The sequence below is a fragment of the Dipteris shenzhenensis genome, chromosome 4 (genome assembly GCF_047967505.1).
Source record: "Dipteris shenzhenensis isolate YYH24624 ecotype China chromosome 4, Dip_SZ_1.0, whole genome shotgun sequence".
Lineage (NCBI taxonomy): Eukaryota > Viridiplantae > Streptophyta > Polypodiopsida > Gleicheniales > Dipteridaceae > Dipteris > Dipteris shenzhenensis.
Window position 1 is genome coordinate 58829716 of NC_141599.1, and position 15640 is coordinate 58845355.

Consider the following 15640-nt stretch of genomic DNA (forward strand, 5'->3'; position numbering starts at 1 on the left):
TTGTGTCAATCAAATGAGAGATTAGAAACTGAAAAATGTGTTTATATTCTCTTCAAGATCAAAACAGCCAGGGGAGCTGGCCCCTGGTCTAAAACAGGTTAAAATTGAATTGGATAGTTTTAAAGAATGTTTTTTTGGGTTATATATCTGATGTGAAGTTTTGGAGACTGTTCTGTTATATCTCACCAGTCCACAGGTATTTGAAGGACATCCATTTATTGTCGAGGCTGGAGTGAGTTTAGGTGGCAAAGATGTTAAACCGGTATTGACAGTTTTCATAATATGACTTGGTTTTATTTTGGAGGAAGCACTTACAACTTGCAGGATAAGATATTGTCAAGCTCTTTGGATTAAGCTTTAATATTGTTTGGTGCAGGGCCTTAACATATTCAGATTTGCAAACCGAATTCCTCTGTTATTTGAGCAGGGAGGAGATGTTGTAACTCGCACAGCAATGAAGCGTATCAAGTGTGTTACTTTGATAGTAGAAGCTATTGGCTCTAAGATAGATCTTGATAACTGAAAATATTTCTCCTTGATTTTTTAATGAAGTAATTATAATCAAAAGCGATTACTCTGTCTCCAGAAATTTTCGGTTGGAAATTAATCAAAAGCAATTACTCTGTCTCCATAAAATTTCAGTTGGAACAATTACAAAATTAAAGAGACACAGGATAAGGTTGGTGTATTTGTCAGCATTGTGAGTACCAAAATACCTTTCAAAGGCACTGGTAAAGAATACATTGGAGATGACATTGAAGAAATAGCAGCTGCAGTGAAGGTGGGCTACACTTTAACTCTGCCTTGTCAGCTCTTATTTTACAGTCTTGTATGATCTTGGGTTTTGTAAGGTCACTCTCACATATTACTGCCTCTGTTATCTGTGGGTGTAAGAAATTACTCATGTAGTTCTACGACAGCATGATGCCTCTTGTGCCTTTGCGTAAATGTGAGTAGAATCAAGTATAGAGGTCACATTATCCTTTGTGCTTACACGCACATGCACACGCATGGGCATGCATGCATGCACACAAACTTCTTTTTGCCTCAGCTTGGCTTGGTGTAATGGTTGGATCACCATTCTTTACATGTGTCAGTTCCTGATTATATGCAGACAAGGGGTCGTGCATCATAGGGAATCAATACTTTGCATTTTTAAATTCATGCATATGAGACTAGGAAAACAACAAACTAATCTAGATGACTTGCTCAGTGTTATCATGTAGTATACTTCAGGTGCCTACTCACATGGGCATATGACTTGTTTTAGGTATATCAAAGCAGATTAAAACCTCGGAGTGATGTGAATGACATCACAATGTTCTTAGCGCTAGTACTGTCAGCCTTCATTCTTCCCTAGCCCTACAGCTCCTTATGGCATAATGTTGGGGAAGATAACAGTCAATTTGAAACCTTAGAGGAGCGGTCAATGGCATCACGATATTTAAGTTTAGTCCTTTCAGCCTCAATTCTATGTAGTCCAATAGCCATTCATAGCTGGATCATTGGAGCATGACTATATGAGAGGAGATTACATCTTTTTGTCATTGACTGGCTTTGGGATGCAATTCATTTCCAGTTTTATTCTAATCTTTGTATTAATTATTGTTGACATTTGAAAATGTTCTATTTTGAAAATCAACGTGGGCACTTTTTACAATGTTGTGCCTTCACATTGATGTGTGTGTGTGTGTGTGTGTACATACGACACACACACACACACACACACACATAAAGCTTTTGCCTTAGGGCTCTCTCTCTCATCCCACTGCATCCACTCATTTGAGTACACAGTGCGTACCAACTTCCTATGAACTCGCAGGAGTCTCTCAAGCACAATAAACATATAAGCAAATCTGGTGGTTGTAGGCTGCAATAGCTCAAGATTGCTGCCCGAAACATGTGGCCTGTTCTTCACAAATTTTACCATGCTTCGTGTAGTGTGAAAGATGGAATCAACCCATTTATTTCACCTATATTCTCGTTCAATAAGTCGAGGCAATGTGATGCACAAGGGGTCCACACAAAACCTGGAAACTCGTCTTCTAGCATAGAGCCCATAGACTTGCAATTGCTCCCATTGTCTGTCACTACCTCCACAACATTCTCAGGCCCTATTCGCATCATTGCCTCCCGTATATGACCCCAAATAAATAAACCGATAACTGTGAGACCTTGGAGGGGGGCATCAATGGCTTTCAAAAAGATAGTGCCTATTGCAGCAAGACACTAAAATATTGTACACATTCTGCCTATGTACATTTGACCATCCATCACACAATATAGTGCGTACATACTTCTTCCATGTTTCCTTCAAGGGCTCTAGCTGCACTTCTATGCAAGCTCTTTCCTGCTTGAGCTCACGTACTCGCAAAGCTTCAGATGAAGGGCCTCCCCACTCACATCCAATGCGGCTGATGGCTCTCATGGTCTTCCTCCATTGGTTTGTCTTGGCCACATGAAAGGGAATGGCACACCGTATGAACAATCGGGTGAGCTCCCTAGTTGCCTGTGCCATTGCCTCCTTTTGACTTGCTTGTGGAATTTCAGGATGATCAATGCAGGATCAAGGATCCAAAGAAAGGGTATGAGATTGTGGCTACAGGTTCCTATGATGCCAACATGGGTCTTTACAAGCTTGATGCTCAATCCTATAATCAGCATGCTATGACTATCTCTTCAGGTTATTTAGGGCATGTTTGGTCATATTTGCATAATCATAATATGGTTGTAGGATTGTCAAAATTACAGCAGCCCGCTCAAGAGGTGTGTTAAGCTTGTGCTCTTCAAAAGTTGCACCGCCTACTGTTCCCAAAGGATGCTCCACGTTCAGTAAGAGTACAACGGGTCTTGTAGATTGTGCATAGTGATGTTTATGGACCAATGAATGTCACAACCATAGAGGGTATCGGTATTTTGTCACATTCATTGATGATTATTCTAGGTTCACTTGGCTCTTTCTCATGAAAAGCAAATCTGAAGTGTTCAACTGGTTTAGGGAGTTCAAAGCATTGGCTGAGAACCAAACCATTTCTAGAATTGGAACACTTAATTCTGACAATGGGGGAGAGTATACTTCACATGCTTTTGAGGGATACTTGAAAGAGCATGGGATAAAGCATCACAAAACAGTGCCATACATGCCTTAGCATAATCCGATTGCAAAGAGGAAGAACATGACTCTCGTGGAGATGACACGGTGTATGCTGAAATTTAAGAGGATGTCAAAGGCATTTTGGGGTGAAGCAATTGTTATAGCCACATATATTCAGAATCGTTGCCCTACACAAGCATTGGTTGAAAGGTTGCCTTTTAAGGCATTTTATGGCTACAAGCCCAAGGTGAATCATTTGAGAGTGTTTGGGTCTGTTGCATATGCTTCGGTACCGGCTGGAAATCGATCCAAGCGTGATGATTAAAATGTTAAATGCATCTTCGTGGGATATAGCACTCAAAGCCGAGGCCTTAGGCTTTATGATCTAACCACAAGGAAAGTAATTATAAGCAGGGATGTCTTGTTTGCAAAGCATGATAGCATGCAGTCCATTAGTGAGGAGTTGCCTCCATATGATGATGCATCTCTGGACATCATTCAGTTTGAGGATGCTGCTGCTTTGGGTTCTCCAGTTGATGTTCCGTGTACCTCAGACTCGAGCAGGGCTGTCGCATGTTGAGGATTCTTTTCCCTCAAATGTTTCAGATTTGCAGCCAGTTCATGGGGAGGAACAGCCCAATATTTGGAAGCATTATCAGCGCTGTGCAAAGGGTGCCACTCTAGATGCACTTCTAGATGCTATTCCCAACGGGACAGCTGAAAATTCAGTTCCTAGATGGGCTAGGCTGACACTTGCAGATGCTAAAGATCAGGGATGCTCAGGGAAATCCGGCATGGTAGAAAGCCATGGAAGCTGAGATTAGATCCATTCAAAAGAATGCTACATGGGACTTGGTTGATGCGCCCATTGGCAAGAATGTGGTTGGCATCAAATGGATCTCCAAAATAAAGTATCATGCAAATGGTACAGTTGAGAAGTACAAAGCCGGTTTAGTTGCCAAGGAGTATGCAGAAGAAGAAGGGATAGATTATGAGGAGAATTTTGCTCTGGTGGCCAAGATGACTACCATTTGCTTTGTCATCTCTCTTGCTGCGTTTTATGGTTGGATTATGTGCATCAGCCACACGGTTTTGTTGTTCAGGGACATGAACACAAGGTATGCAAGCTTAGGAAAGCCTTGTATGGGCTGAAGCAAGCGCCTCGTGCATGGTATCATAAGATACATCAGTTCTTGCTGTCCCAGGGTTTTGTCAACACTCATACAGAGCCAAATTTATATGTTCTGCAACAAAAATCAGATTTGGTCATGCTTGTTCTTTATGTTGATGACATCATACTCACTGGCAGTAATTTTTAGCAAATTGCAGCAGTGTAGTCCGTCTTGTGTCAGACTTTTGACATGACAGATTTGGGCCTCTTACACTTACTGTCTTGGCATTGAATTTTGGCAAACCCAAGGGTGGATTTCTATGTCACAGACAAAATATTTGAAGGGGTTGTTGCAGAAATTTAAGATGGAGAACTACAAGCCTGTGGCCACACCATTGGAAAAGGGAATCAATCGAAGCAAGCATGATATAGCTGAAAAGTTTGATGGCACATTGTACCGGCAGTTGGTTGGCAGTTTGATCTACTTATGCTCTACACAGCTAGACATTGCCTATGCCACAGGGCTTCTTAGCTAGTTCATGCATTGTTCCACGGTCACACATTGGAATGCAGCAAAGAGAGTTCTCAGATATGTACAGGGAACACTTTCCTATGGGCTGCATTATGTTTCAGATGGTGACATTTCTCTGAGTGGCTTTTCGACTCAGATTCGTTAGGGGGCATCGATGATCGCATGTCCACTTCCGGCTATTGCTTCTCATTGGGCTTAGCGTGCATCTCATGGTTCAGTAAGAAGCAAGACGGCGTGTCTCTCTTCTCCAGTGAAGTAGAATACAAAGCTGCAAATTCAGCCACTATGGAATGTATGTAGTCAAGGAAGCTTCTGCATGACTTGCATCATGCTCAGGATGGTGACGCAACTCTGAGCATGATGGTGACACAACTCCAATCTTCTGTGATAGCGAGAGTTGCATTGCTATTGGAAACAATCCTATATTTCATGCTCGCATGAAACACAAAGAAAACCACCATCATTATGTGCGGGATTGTACACAATGGCTTCATTGATCTCAAATATTGTTTCATTGAGGGCAATGTGGCATATATCTTCACTAAAAGCCGGTCAGCGCCTCTCTTCACACGACATCGACATGGCTTGGGGATATGAGACATTGAAACAATATCAAGGGACGTTGTAAAATGACATTATTTTCTTTGGTACTCCCATAGGTTGCTATATCCACATGTGGATCAATTTGTGCAACCATGGTACTTTAAGGTACTGCAGGTGCTTCTGAGATCATTCCATAGCATTTCAGCCATATTATTGAGGGGGGATTTGTATAGATATATACAGTGATATGGTGGTGTAGGATAGACTAGGACTTAGTCTATTTTAGAGTTTTTGTGTGCTCTAGTACTTGGACTATATATACCAAGTACTTGTACTTCATTTGGTTGAACATTTCAGTTGGAGTTCACTTGTGTTCACTTCCTGCTCTCGTGTTCATAAGTCTTCTCCATTCTTGTTCCTGCAGTTAGAGCAGCCAGTAGAAAATCAGAATATTCAGCCTTTGGATACTCGAGATAAGGTCCCATGATGAGCTTATCACACATGAAGATGTGCAGGAGGTTGTCAGAGAAGAGAGGGCTTCTTCTCAAGAAGCTAGAACAGTCCCTAGATGGCTGTTACACACTCTACAAGACATCAGACTTTCATCCCCTCTCTCTAGTAGAACTAGGGCTGGCTCTAGAGGAACATAATCTAGATGGAGCAAACTTTTGTCATAGCGCTTGGATGAGTTCATTGTATGATACAAAAGAACCAAGCATTTTTTAGGATGCTCAAGCCAATGAGCATTGGATGAGGGCCGTGCTTGTGAAATTGGATTCTATTAGGAAGAACACTACACGGGAACTGGTGGATTTGCCGAGCAAAGTGAGAGATCAAAAGAGATCTGATGGTACGATTGATACATACAAGGTAAGGTTGGTTGCCAAGGGCTAATCCCTGTAGAAGGGGGAATCTTTGCCCCCTCTTCTAGGATGATGACCATCACATGTGTTGTTACATTGGCTGCTCATTTTGGATGGAAAGTACATCAGTTGGACATCAAAAGGGCCTTTCTCTCAATAGGGACTTGCAGGAAGAAGTGTATATGAGTCAGCTTATTGGTGTTCAGCTGCCTAGTCAGAGCTTAAGGTATGCCGACTTTATAAGGCACTTCATGGGCTGAAAGAAGTTCCAAGGGCTTGGTATGAGAAAATTCATACATTTTTTATCAATCAGGGTCTTCAAAATAGTCCAACTGAGAGTACCCTTTATGTCAAGGAAGACGAAAAAGATTTGCTGATTGTCATCTTGTATGTGGCTAGATATGCTGCTCATAGGCACAAATGAATAGAAAATTGCAGAATTCAATGAAGCTTCATTTGAGAGATATCTGATCTCTCAGTTTGTTACACTTTTATTTGGGCATTCTGTTTATGCAGATAGATGAAAGTATCATGCTCAAATAGTCCAAATACATTCAGGGACCGTTGCAAACGTTCGATCTTCAAGACTGCAAGCCTATTGCAACTCCTATGGAGCCAGGATTGAGGCTGCTAGGGGGTGACTTTGACTTTTATGCTTTCAGTGATTCAGATTGGGCTGGTGAGTCACCATGAGTATGACACTAGACAGTCCAATAGTGGAATGGCACTTCATGCATTTCATGGCTGAACAAGAAACAATCTACTCTGGCAACCTCAGCTTGTGAAGCTGAGTACAAGGCAGATTTCACAATTACTGTCGAATGTGTATGGCTCAGGAGATTGATGGTAGATCTTTGAGGTGGTTTGTAGCTATCTACTCGTATATTTACCTACAGTCAAGTGCTATTGTGGTGGCATGGAATCTTGTGTTTCATGCACTAGTAACACATTGAGATCCATTACTATTATGTCAGAGAGAGGTTATGCAGAAGAGATATACTGTCCTACACAAGAGAACGTTGCAACTCTTTTCACCAAGGCCCTCCAGAGAGAAAAGTTTGAAGCTTTTTGCAAAGCTTTGGGCTTACTTCCATTTTGTGATTGAGATCACTCCTTGTTTACGAGGACATTGTCACTATAAGGGTAGTGTTGGAAATAGTGTAGCGTTAAGGCAATGGCCAATGTACCTATGAGCTAGAAGGGTTAGGGGTATTTTTAATCCTTTTTAAGGTTTTTTCCCCTTAACTGTAGCTAGAGGTTGAGTTAGTGTTAGCATGTGTGGTTTAACTCTAGTTGGGTGCCACCCTATGGTTTTGTCATGTTGGGCAGCCCTCATTCACCCATTCTTCATTTTGCAATCTTGAGTTCAGCTTGGTCAGTCTCTCATTTTGTTCACAGAGTTTGCCTATAATGGTGCTAAGCTATTCAGCAACAAGGGCTTGGATCACTCATATTGAAGTATGGATATAGGTAGGAATAGGAGCTGCAAACGATGGGAAAGAAAACCTACAAGCTGCTGTACACTTTCTCAAGGATATGTATCAATTTGAAACACTGCATGTTACTCATCAAGGGCCATACCATAGGCCTTAAAGGCTCTGATAACTTTGCATATGGCTTTGACTTATGCCCGTGATAACTTTGTGGCCTTCAGATTTTGATAAGCCTTTCATCACAGCAAGCACCATAAGCTCATGCATTTTTTTCTGGTGCCAACCCATAATCTGTAGTAATTGCTTTTTTGCGATTATTCTGTTTTCCCCTATTGTTGACAGATATTGTGTTATTTGTCCTATCAAAAGTTTTCAATTTAGAGTCTCAAGTCCATACATAGGAGAAGAGCTGTTTGGTAAAGAATCCCAGATTTAAGAGTCAGAAACTATGAATGCGTTATGTTTACAGGAAGGTGGGTTAGCACTAATGCTGCAACTCTGTTGTACTTACCCCCTTTTCTTATGCCTCGTATATAGCATGTCAATCAGTCAGGTATCATTGCTATACATTGTCTTTTAAAACACTGAATGTATTGCCATGATTTTCCATTTTATGTATGTTTTGCAGTTGGCAGTTCAACAGTGCTGCAATCAATTAAAAGTAAAGATTTCCAGGCAACAAGCTGCACGGGACAAGCAAGAGCGAAAAAGAAATCTGGCTAAGTATGTGAGGCTGGATTTTGTAGAATACGCCACTGTGCAGGGTGTTCCTCACTTTGTAGATTATCAATAGAGGCAAATCACTCTTCTCCTGGGGGGTTTACAGTATTTACTTTGGTAATTATATGTTTGTGCAGGTACATTCCTAATGTTTCACAGGCTATATATGATACCTTGATTACAATTACTGAATCTCGCAAGCCCAAACGGCAAAGATATGGAGAAGAATATGATGAGCTCCTTGACAAAGTGGCATCACACAGCATAACAGAGTCTATGCTAAGGCAAAAACTAATTCAGCATGTAGATCAGGTAAGTTATTCTTTAATTTTAATTTTTGCAAACAAGAGACTTCTATTAAGTATAAGCCGAATTCAAAATAACCAGGAGTAACTCCTGTGAGCCTAGAGCTGTTTGATAACTTCCTTCCCATGCCTCTGACCCATAATATAAAAGAAATGTTTGTTACATCTTCCTCTAATTCAACTTTAGAAAGCCTCTCCAGCATGGTATTGGTATTTTGCTCTCTGATCAAAGAGTTGCTACTGCTGGTAATGTGTCTAGGAATTTCTCTCATGAATCCAAGGGTCGAAAGGGTGTTTCTCCTCCCCTAATTGAATATTTGGGAGACTGTGTAAGTGCGCTCTTCTGTGAGAGGATCTCATCTCCTGGTGGCTGCTGTATGATGGAAGCAGTTGTTGATAAGCAGAAGTGCAGATGGAAGGCCACGTGGAGCATTCAGAGGACTGAAATTTGAACTCATCAAGAGATCCAAATACTTTCCAAGAGCCCAGAATCGGGAATCCCAACCTTGGAGAAAGAGACTATTTGAACCAAGTTAGGAAGTAGTGAAACTTGCTGAGATGAAAGTCTGTCAAGCCATCTTGTCACGAGGACGTGAGAAGTGATGTAAAGTATCTTCGTAACTCAACCTACGCTTAATCCAAGGTTAACCATGCTTAAGTGATGGTCTGGCCATGAGGGACTCTAAGGGCAAAGTCTAGGTGCACCACTAGGTCCTAGGGGCAAGGCAAAGGCTTTAAAAGAGGGGTCTAAAAGTTGGGTCCAAGGACAACCAATGTTGTCCTTGGTATGGGGGTTAGGACTTTAATGAAGGGGCAAATGGCAAGGAGGAGATGCCATTTGTCATGCATGTGTATGCATGCCCTTCCCCCACCTTCCATCTCTCTCCCCTCACTCTCCCAGAGGTGTTGGACATTTTCAGTTGTTCTTGTGCAGTTTTTGAGCTGTTTGAGCTGTTTGAAGCCTGTTTTCAGTCGTTTTAACTCTGTTTTGATTGTTCTAAGGCTAGTACGCACTTCTAGGAAGTGCTTCTAGGAAGTGCAAGAAGTCATTTTTGAACTTTCTGAAAATTTTCGTACGGGCTGTACGGATGTTCGTACGACTATACGGAATCTGTACAGACGTGTTCAGTTGCCTCAAGCAGGTGCCCGGGGTTGTCTTTTGCTGTGCTAGACCTTTGTGCACATGTTTTTGGCTGCGTGGTGGCTTCTGGAGCTGTTTTGGACCAGTGCAGGCTGCAAGAGGAACTTTCCGTGCTGCTGTTGGCACCTTCTCTTAGGAGGACTCAGGCACAGATCCTGAGGCAATCATTTCGGGGCAGATGTGTGAATTATCTTTCCTCTACAGCTCTTTCTTGTTCACCCTCCGCTCTCTACCTTCATTTCTCTCTTCTCCTGATTGTTGGAAGACACCTGCACCCTGCGGGGAGCCTGGACAGAGGATAGGTGCGAGGAAGAGCTCACCCCTTTGCCACAGACAGCGGGAGTTGTTCTAGGTTCGTTTTTTCCTTGTTCTTTCTTGCTTTGCAGCTTTTTGCAGTGCATGCGTGTTGTGTGCAGTCCTTTCAAGACTCCAATAGGTTCTAGGAAGCACCCAAAGGCAAGGGTGATCCTGTGGAAGGCCTAAGGACAGTGTGGATGCATGTGATAGCCTTGAGCTTAGTTTGCCAGTGGTTTGGATGCTTGAATGCCTCTAAGTTGTGTCAGATCAGAAGTGAATGCCTGAGTATGCCTTGCTAGTGGGAATTCTAGTGGTGCACTGGGATTAGATGCCTTAAAGACAAGTAGAGGATTTACAGAGAGGAACAGTGCAGGGTGGAACCCTTGTTGTAAAGCATTTCCATTCAGAAGCATTAAATAAATACCATAAGGGGCATCAAGGCATTTGGGGCTAGTGGGTGCAGTGTGTACTATTTTCATTGAGCAGGGGCATTCTAGCCTCACCTTTGTTGTTGTTGAAGCTTGTTTCTAAGTTGTGCTAAGTGGTTAAGTGACTGAAGCTTGCATTGTGTCTATTATGAAGTTTATGACTGAGTAGAAGAAGATCACTGCCCTTTTGTTTATCAAAGGCCAGTTTTAGTGGTTCCATTGCTGGGATATCACCATCTTCCTACAGAGGTGAGCCCTGGGAGTGTTGGGTGAAGAAAGCCCCATTGCATTTTTGTTACAGCCATACCATTAACAATCATGTCGCACCGCAAGAGATCACTCACTATCTCCGAGCAGGAAGCAGACAGCTTTGATGAGGAGCACAATACCAGTGAGGGTGAAGAAGAGCAAAATGATGAGGGACAACATGCCACTGAGGATTCACAGTACGAGGTAGATGAGGCAGAGGAGCTTGATCCCAATGCCCTTTTTCAGTTACGAATGCAAAGTGCAGTGGGAGTCTGCAACAGACTTTCATGGAGATTATGCAAGCTTCTCTTGGTAGTAATGCTCCCCCTGGAAGCAAAAAGACAGCTGAGAAGAAGCAAACAAAGCATAAGAAGACTCAGAGGCGTGTATCTTTCAATGGACAGCCACCAGAGATGCCCACAGTCACCCCTGTAGCGGGTAATGTCAATACTTTTCATTCAGTTAATCAAGGACAGCAAGTCCTCCCTCAGCCCATGAAGCATCCAGGATATTTTGGCAGAGGATCAGTTTTTCAGTCAATGGTGGGGCAGCCCACCGAAGGGCTTAGTATGCTTGGTACATACTCGGGTAGTTTCCAGCCAAGAATGCAGAATTTGCAGCAGCATATGGCAGGTGGAATTCCCCTTGCAAATGTCAATATGATGTATGCAAACATAGGGATGCAGCCCGGTATGCAGACAGGGATGCCAGGAATGATAAGCAACACTTGGAGTGTGCCACAGATGTAGGGAATGGGATCTGGAATGGTCAACCCCACCATGGGCACAGGCGATATGGTACAGAATATGGGATCCACGATGCCTCCACCATATTTACAGCCCCCAGTTTATGATAATCTTACTCCCAAAGGTAAGCTGAAAGATTATAAGGAGGGAGGGGCAGCTGTGAAGTTTGAAACCTTCAATGGGATGCAGGACAGATTGAAGGCTCTGACATTTGTGCAACAGTTTGGTGCTGCCTATTCCGGTGGTCATTTCATAGAGTCTTCCACGGTACGAAAGGCAGCCACCTTCTTGAAAGGTAACACACTCCAATGGTGGACCAATTTGCTTTTGCAGGGTAAAGCCCCTAACACTTGGATTGAGTTCAAGCAAGTTTTCTCATCTGCTTGGCTCACCACCACTTTTGAAGTGGATATAATGACAGCATGGCATAAGCTGGATGCCGCAAACTGTAAGAATCTTGAAGAGTATAACAAAAAGTTTTGGGAGGTCTTATTGCCAGTCAGCTCGTATAGGACCGTATCATTGTCTAAGCAGGTGGAAAAGTATTGTTGTGGGCTGCCAAAGGAGCTTCGTGACTATTGCACGAAGACAAAGGTCTCCAACATCTCTCAGCTGATTGAGAATGCTACTACAGCCTATGCTCTCATGCAAGGGATGACTCCAGGATTCAAACGTAAGCAGTAGGATGACCCTTTCACGAAAAGAAAATTTGCCAAGACAACCAAAGTCAAGTTTGATGTGGACCAACGACCTGATAGTAAGCCCAGTACCAGAGAGAGATTGTCTCCTGAGGAACGGCAAGCCCTATTTGAAGCTGGAAAGTGTTTCCTTTGCAAAGAAGAGGGCCATCAGGCCAAAGATTTTGCCCCAATCGTAAACGGAAACAACCTATGGGAGCACAAGAAGTGAAAAAGGACAACCACACGTGCTAGGAGATTTGTTTTCCTTTGGTAGAAAGCAGTAATATTAGTATGAATAATTACAACAGCCAGAAATTTTGGAGTCTCCTCTTTCTAGGCTGCTTTATTATTTGCAGGATGCTTATTCCCTGCTAGTTTTCCATGGTAATTTGCAGGATGGTTCTTCCCTGCTAGTTTTGTTGATTTTTGTATCAGTCAGAAGATGGAGAGTCTCCTCTTCTAGGCTGAATGGTAAATTGCAGAATAAGTAGTCCTTGTTACTGTTGGATTGCTCTTGTTGCCCGGCATGGCTAGAGCAGCACATCCATGTATCACATGCCTGTTTTGGATGCTCTTGTTGCCCGTCATGGCTTGAGCAGTAAATCTATTTAGTACATGCCTATTGGTTTTTGATTTGAACCATGAGGCAAGGATCCAAGTCTAGCATAGATTGGCTGAACCGATTCAGCTTGCGGTGATGCAAGTCTGCAAGGATATCGAGTACCGGGATCTATGTTCCTGGGATCCATTATTGCCATGTGTGTGTGGTTCAAGTTTTTGGAGGCGAGTGAACTAGCAGATTTCACTCAGAGCGGTGTAGTCCACTCTGTTGTTGTGCTTTGAGCTAACTTTGGTTGTAGCTCCTTCAGGCTCAGCAGAGCGTAGGTCTGGAGCATTGCGTGATGCTCAAGAGGGGGGTAGTTCCTCCACCCCCTTGTCAACAGACAGGCTCACGGTATCTAGAAGTCGCTTGGTGACATTGAATGTCTCACCCGAGGTATTGTTTGCTGACAATACATGTGCTATGGGACTTCTATGATGAGTGTACTAGTCACTCCACATGGATGATGCATTGATATATGGATGGACTCGAGCGCTCTCCTAGACCATATCATCATTGCTGGTTGTTTATGTTTATAGCAGGAAACTTGATAGTTTGATGTTTCAAGAGGAGGGGTGGAAAGGCTTAGCCAATCTGATATCAAAACTCATCTCCTTGGGCTGGGAGGGGATCAGACCTCGTCTAGAATATAGTGATAGGTGTAGGAAGTGTATGGGTGAGAGGACCTATTATGGAGAAAAAGCCTGGTGATCCCAAGTAGAAACAGAGAAAAGCAGTGGCCTATCTTTTATTGATAGAGTTGGGGACTGGAAGACTGCCTCTGAAGTCCTCGTGGGCGACCCCTCTTGAGGCAGTATCTAATCTGAATCTGTTAGGGCTCTACCAACATGCTCTGAGGTGTCAGAGCTGGGGATTGAGGGACCACCTTTGGACTGCTGCTGCTCTCAATGGGTTGCCTCTCTGGGGGCTCTCTGGGGGCTGTGTCTCATGGGAATCTTTTAGTGGTCCACCTTCAGGAATGTCAACATGACCTTCAATATTGTTACACTAGTGACCTTGCTCTTCATCAATGTGAAGAGTACAAGCTACCCTTGGTCCGTGAATCAATGCCTTCTTCTTTTGAAGTTGATTTCTCATCTTCTACAAGGGGTGCAAAAGGATTTGGGGCCTTGAGGGGGGAGAGGGGCTTGCTTTGGTGATTGAGGACGTCTGCGATTGTGCACCTGAATCCATCTCTAACTTGGAGGAGCAGAGGATGAGGGTAAGTGGGATGTGGAGGGGGGCAACAGAGGTTGCTGGGGGAGCCTCCTAGTCTATCTAGTCCTCTGGGAGCATTCGCAGGCAAAGTGATCTAATTGTTTGCAAAGGTGACATTGTTTCTGATACCTATTGGCTTCCATCCTTTTTTTGAAAAGAGGGCATGATGCATTAGGAGGAGTCGGGACTTGGTGAATCTCGAGGCACAGAACCAAAAGTCAGATGATCAGACTCTAGGTATAGAGCATTTACCCAAGAAAATATATCAGCTGTCAAGAAAGTGGCAGGTAGAAGCTTAGAGATCTCAAAATTTTTCTTACAAGATTGCCCAATAGTGTTAAGGAGTAAGGAGCTTGATGAAGACTTTAAGAGGCTTGGAAAGCGAAGGGTTAAAATTGTGATCTTATAGGATCAATTGAATTCAAGGTGGGAGGATACATGGAAGCTCCGTAGAGGAAGGGAGTTGTAGAAAGTACAGCTAGAGGTGACTGTGAGCCCTCATATGAAGAGGATATAGGGGCAGTAGATCTAGGGAGGATGGTGTCAGTTGGTACAGGGAATCAGATCTGCAATAGACCTCTCTCTGAGGCTGTCTATAGTAGATTAGGGTTGCACGTACAATCCTTGTTTTAGGTAGTTTGGTGCAGGGATAAGTCAGGTGCATGTGGCGTGTGCTCCTGACATGCCAGCAATCTGGCTACCCAGGCTCAGGGGACAGGTTGGCAGACCTGTCAAAATCAACTGACCAGTAGGTTGGTCAACCCTGACCAGGTCCGGCCATCACAGACCCAAGTTGGCTGCTAGGCCACTGGTGTCTGAACCCCTGATTGAGGCATACAAGAACATCCTTGGCTGTGTTTCGCCCAGCATCTGCTGGAGGTCTTAGTTCACCTTGAGCTGTCTTTTTCCCACGTTTGTGGATGAATAGATAGGTGTTTTGGCATTCTTTTGTACTGTTGTACCTTCTGTACATCTACTGTTTTGTGAGTTCGTTCATTGTACTGTTTAAGGGAAGATCAGAGAGAGTTTGTTGTTCCTCTCGGCTGCATACAAGTGTTTTGTGAGTTCATTCATTGTACTGTTTAAGGGAAGATCAGAGAGAGTTTGTTGTTCCTCTCCGCTGCATGCAAGTGCTTTAGCAAGCGGTTCTGTCTCTGACATGGTATTAGAGCCTTGCCAATGACTCTTGTAATCTAGTTCAACACTAAAGAAAGGAGCCCCTCATGAGAAAGAGGCAACCTTGTTTCAGCAGAGTGCTTCTGTTTGTAGCAAGATTGTTCACCCCCTAAGCCCTTTACATCCTCGTCATAGCCAGCAAATTACCGATCCCTAGCTTTGGGGATACCGGAAGGCTTGATGGCACCAACTAGCCAGATCCGGAGCTACCTTGTGGTGTGGGTGATTTGGGAGATTACGATGAGAGTGGAGCAAAGAGCTGAGGACATTAGGAATGCTGCTGCGGTGTAAGACTGCCCCCATGAGGTGTTGAAGATTATAACCTTGGTCTTGCCAAGGTTGACTGTCAGGTCTCTCTCTCTGCAAAACCCCTCTAGGGCCTCTAGATGCCTCTGTAGGCCTGCTGCTGGGGAAGATAGGAGGACTATACCATCTGCATACAATAATATTTGTATCATCAGATCAGCCAACAATGATCCTCGCCCCCTAGACGGTCAATGAAG

At 43.5% G+C, this 15640-nt stretch overlaps 1 protein-coding gene across 1 annotated transcript in view; it reads left to right on the top strand.

Annotated features, from left to right (window-relative positions):
• The window catches only part of TOP6B (topoisomerase 6 subunit B), a 73301-nt gene that overhangs the window by 32366 nt on the left and 25295 nt on the right, over positions 1–15640 (top strand). Inside the window, exons 14-18 of the mRNA XM_087373255.1 lie at positions 190–262; positions 377–468; positions 643–781; positions 8205–8299; positions 8434–8608. Coding sequence (XP_087229381.1) covers positions 190–262; positions 377–468; positions 643–781; positions 8205–8299; positions 8434–8608 — 574 coding nt within the window. The remainder of the gene's footprint in view (positions 1–189; positions 263–376; positions 469–642; positions 782–8204; positions 8300–8433; positions 8609–15640) is intronic.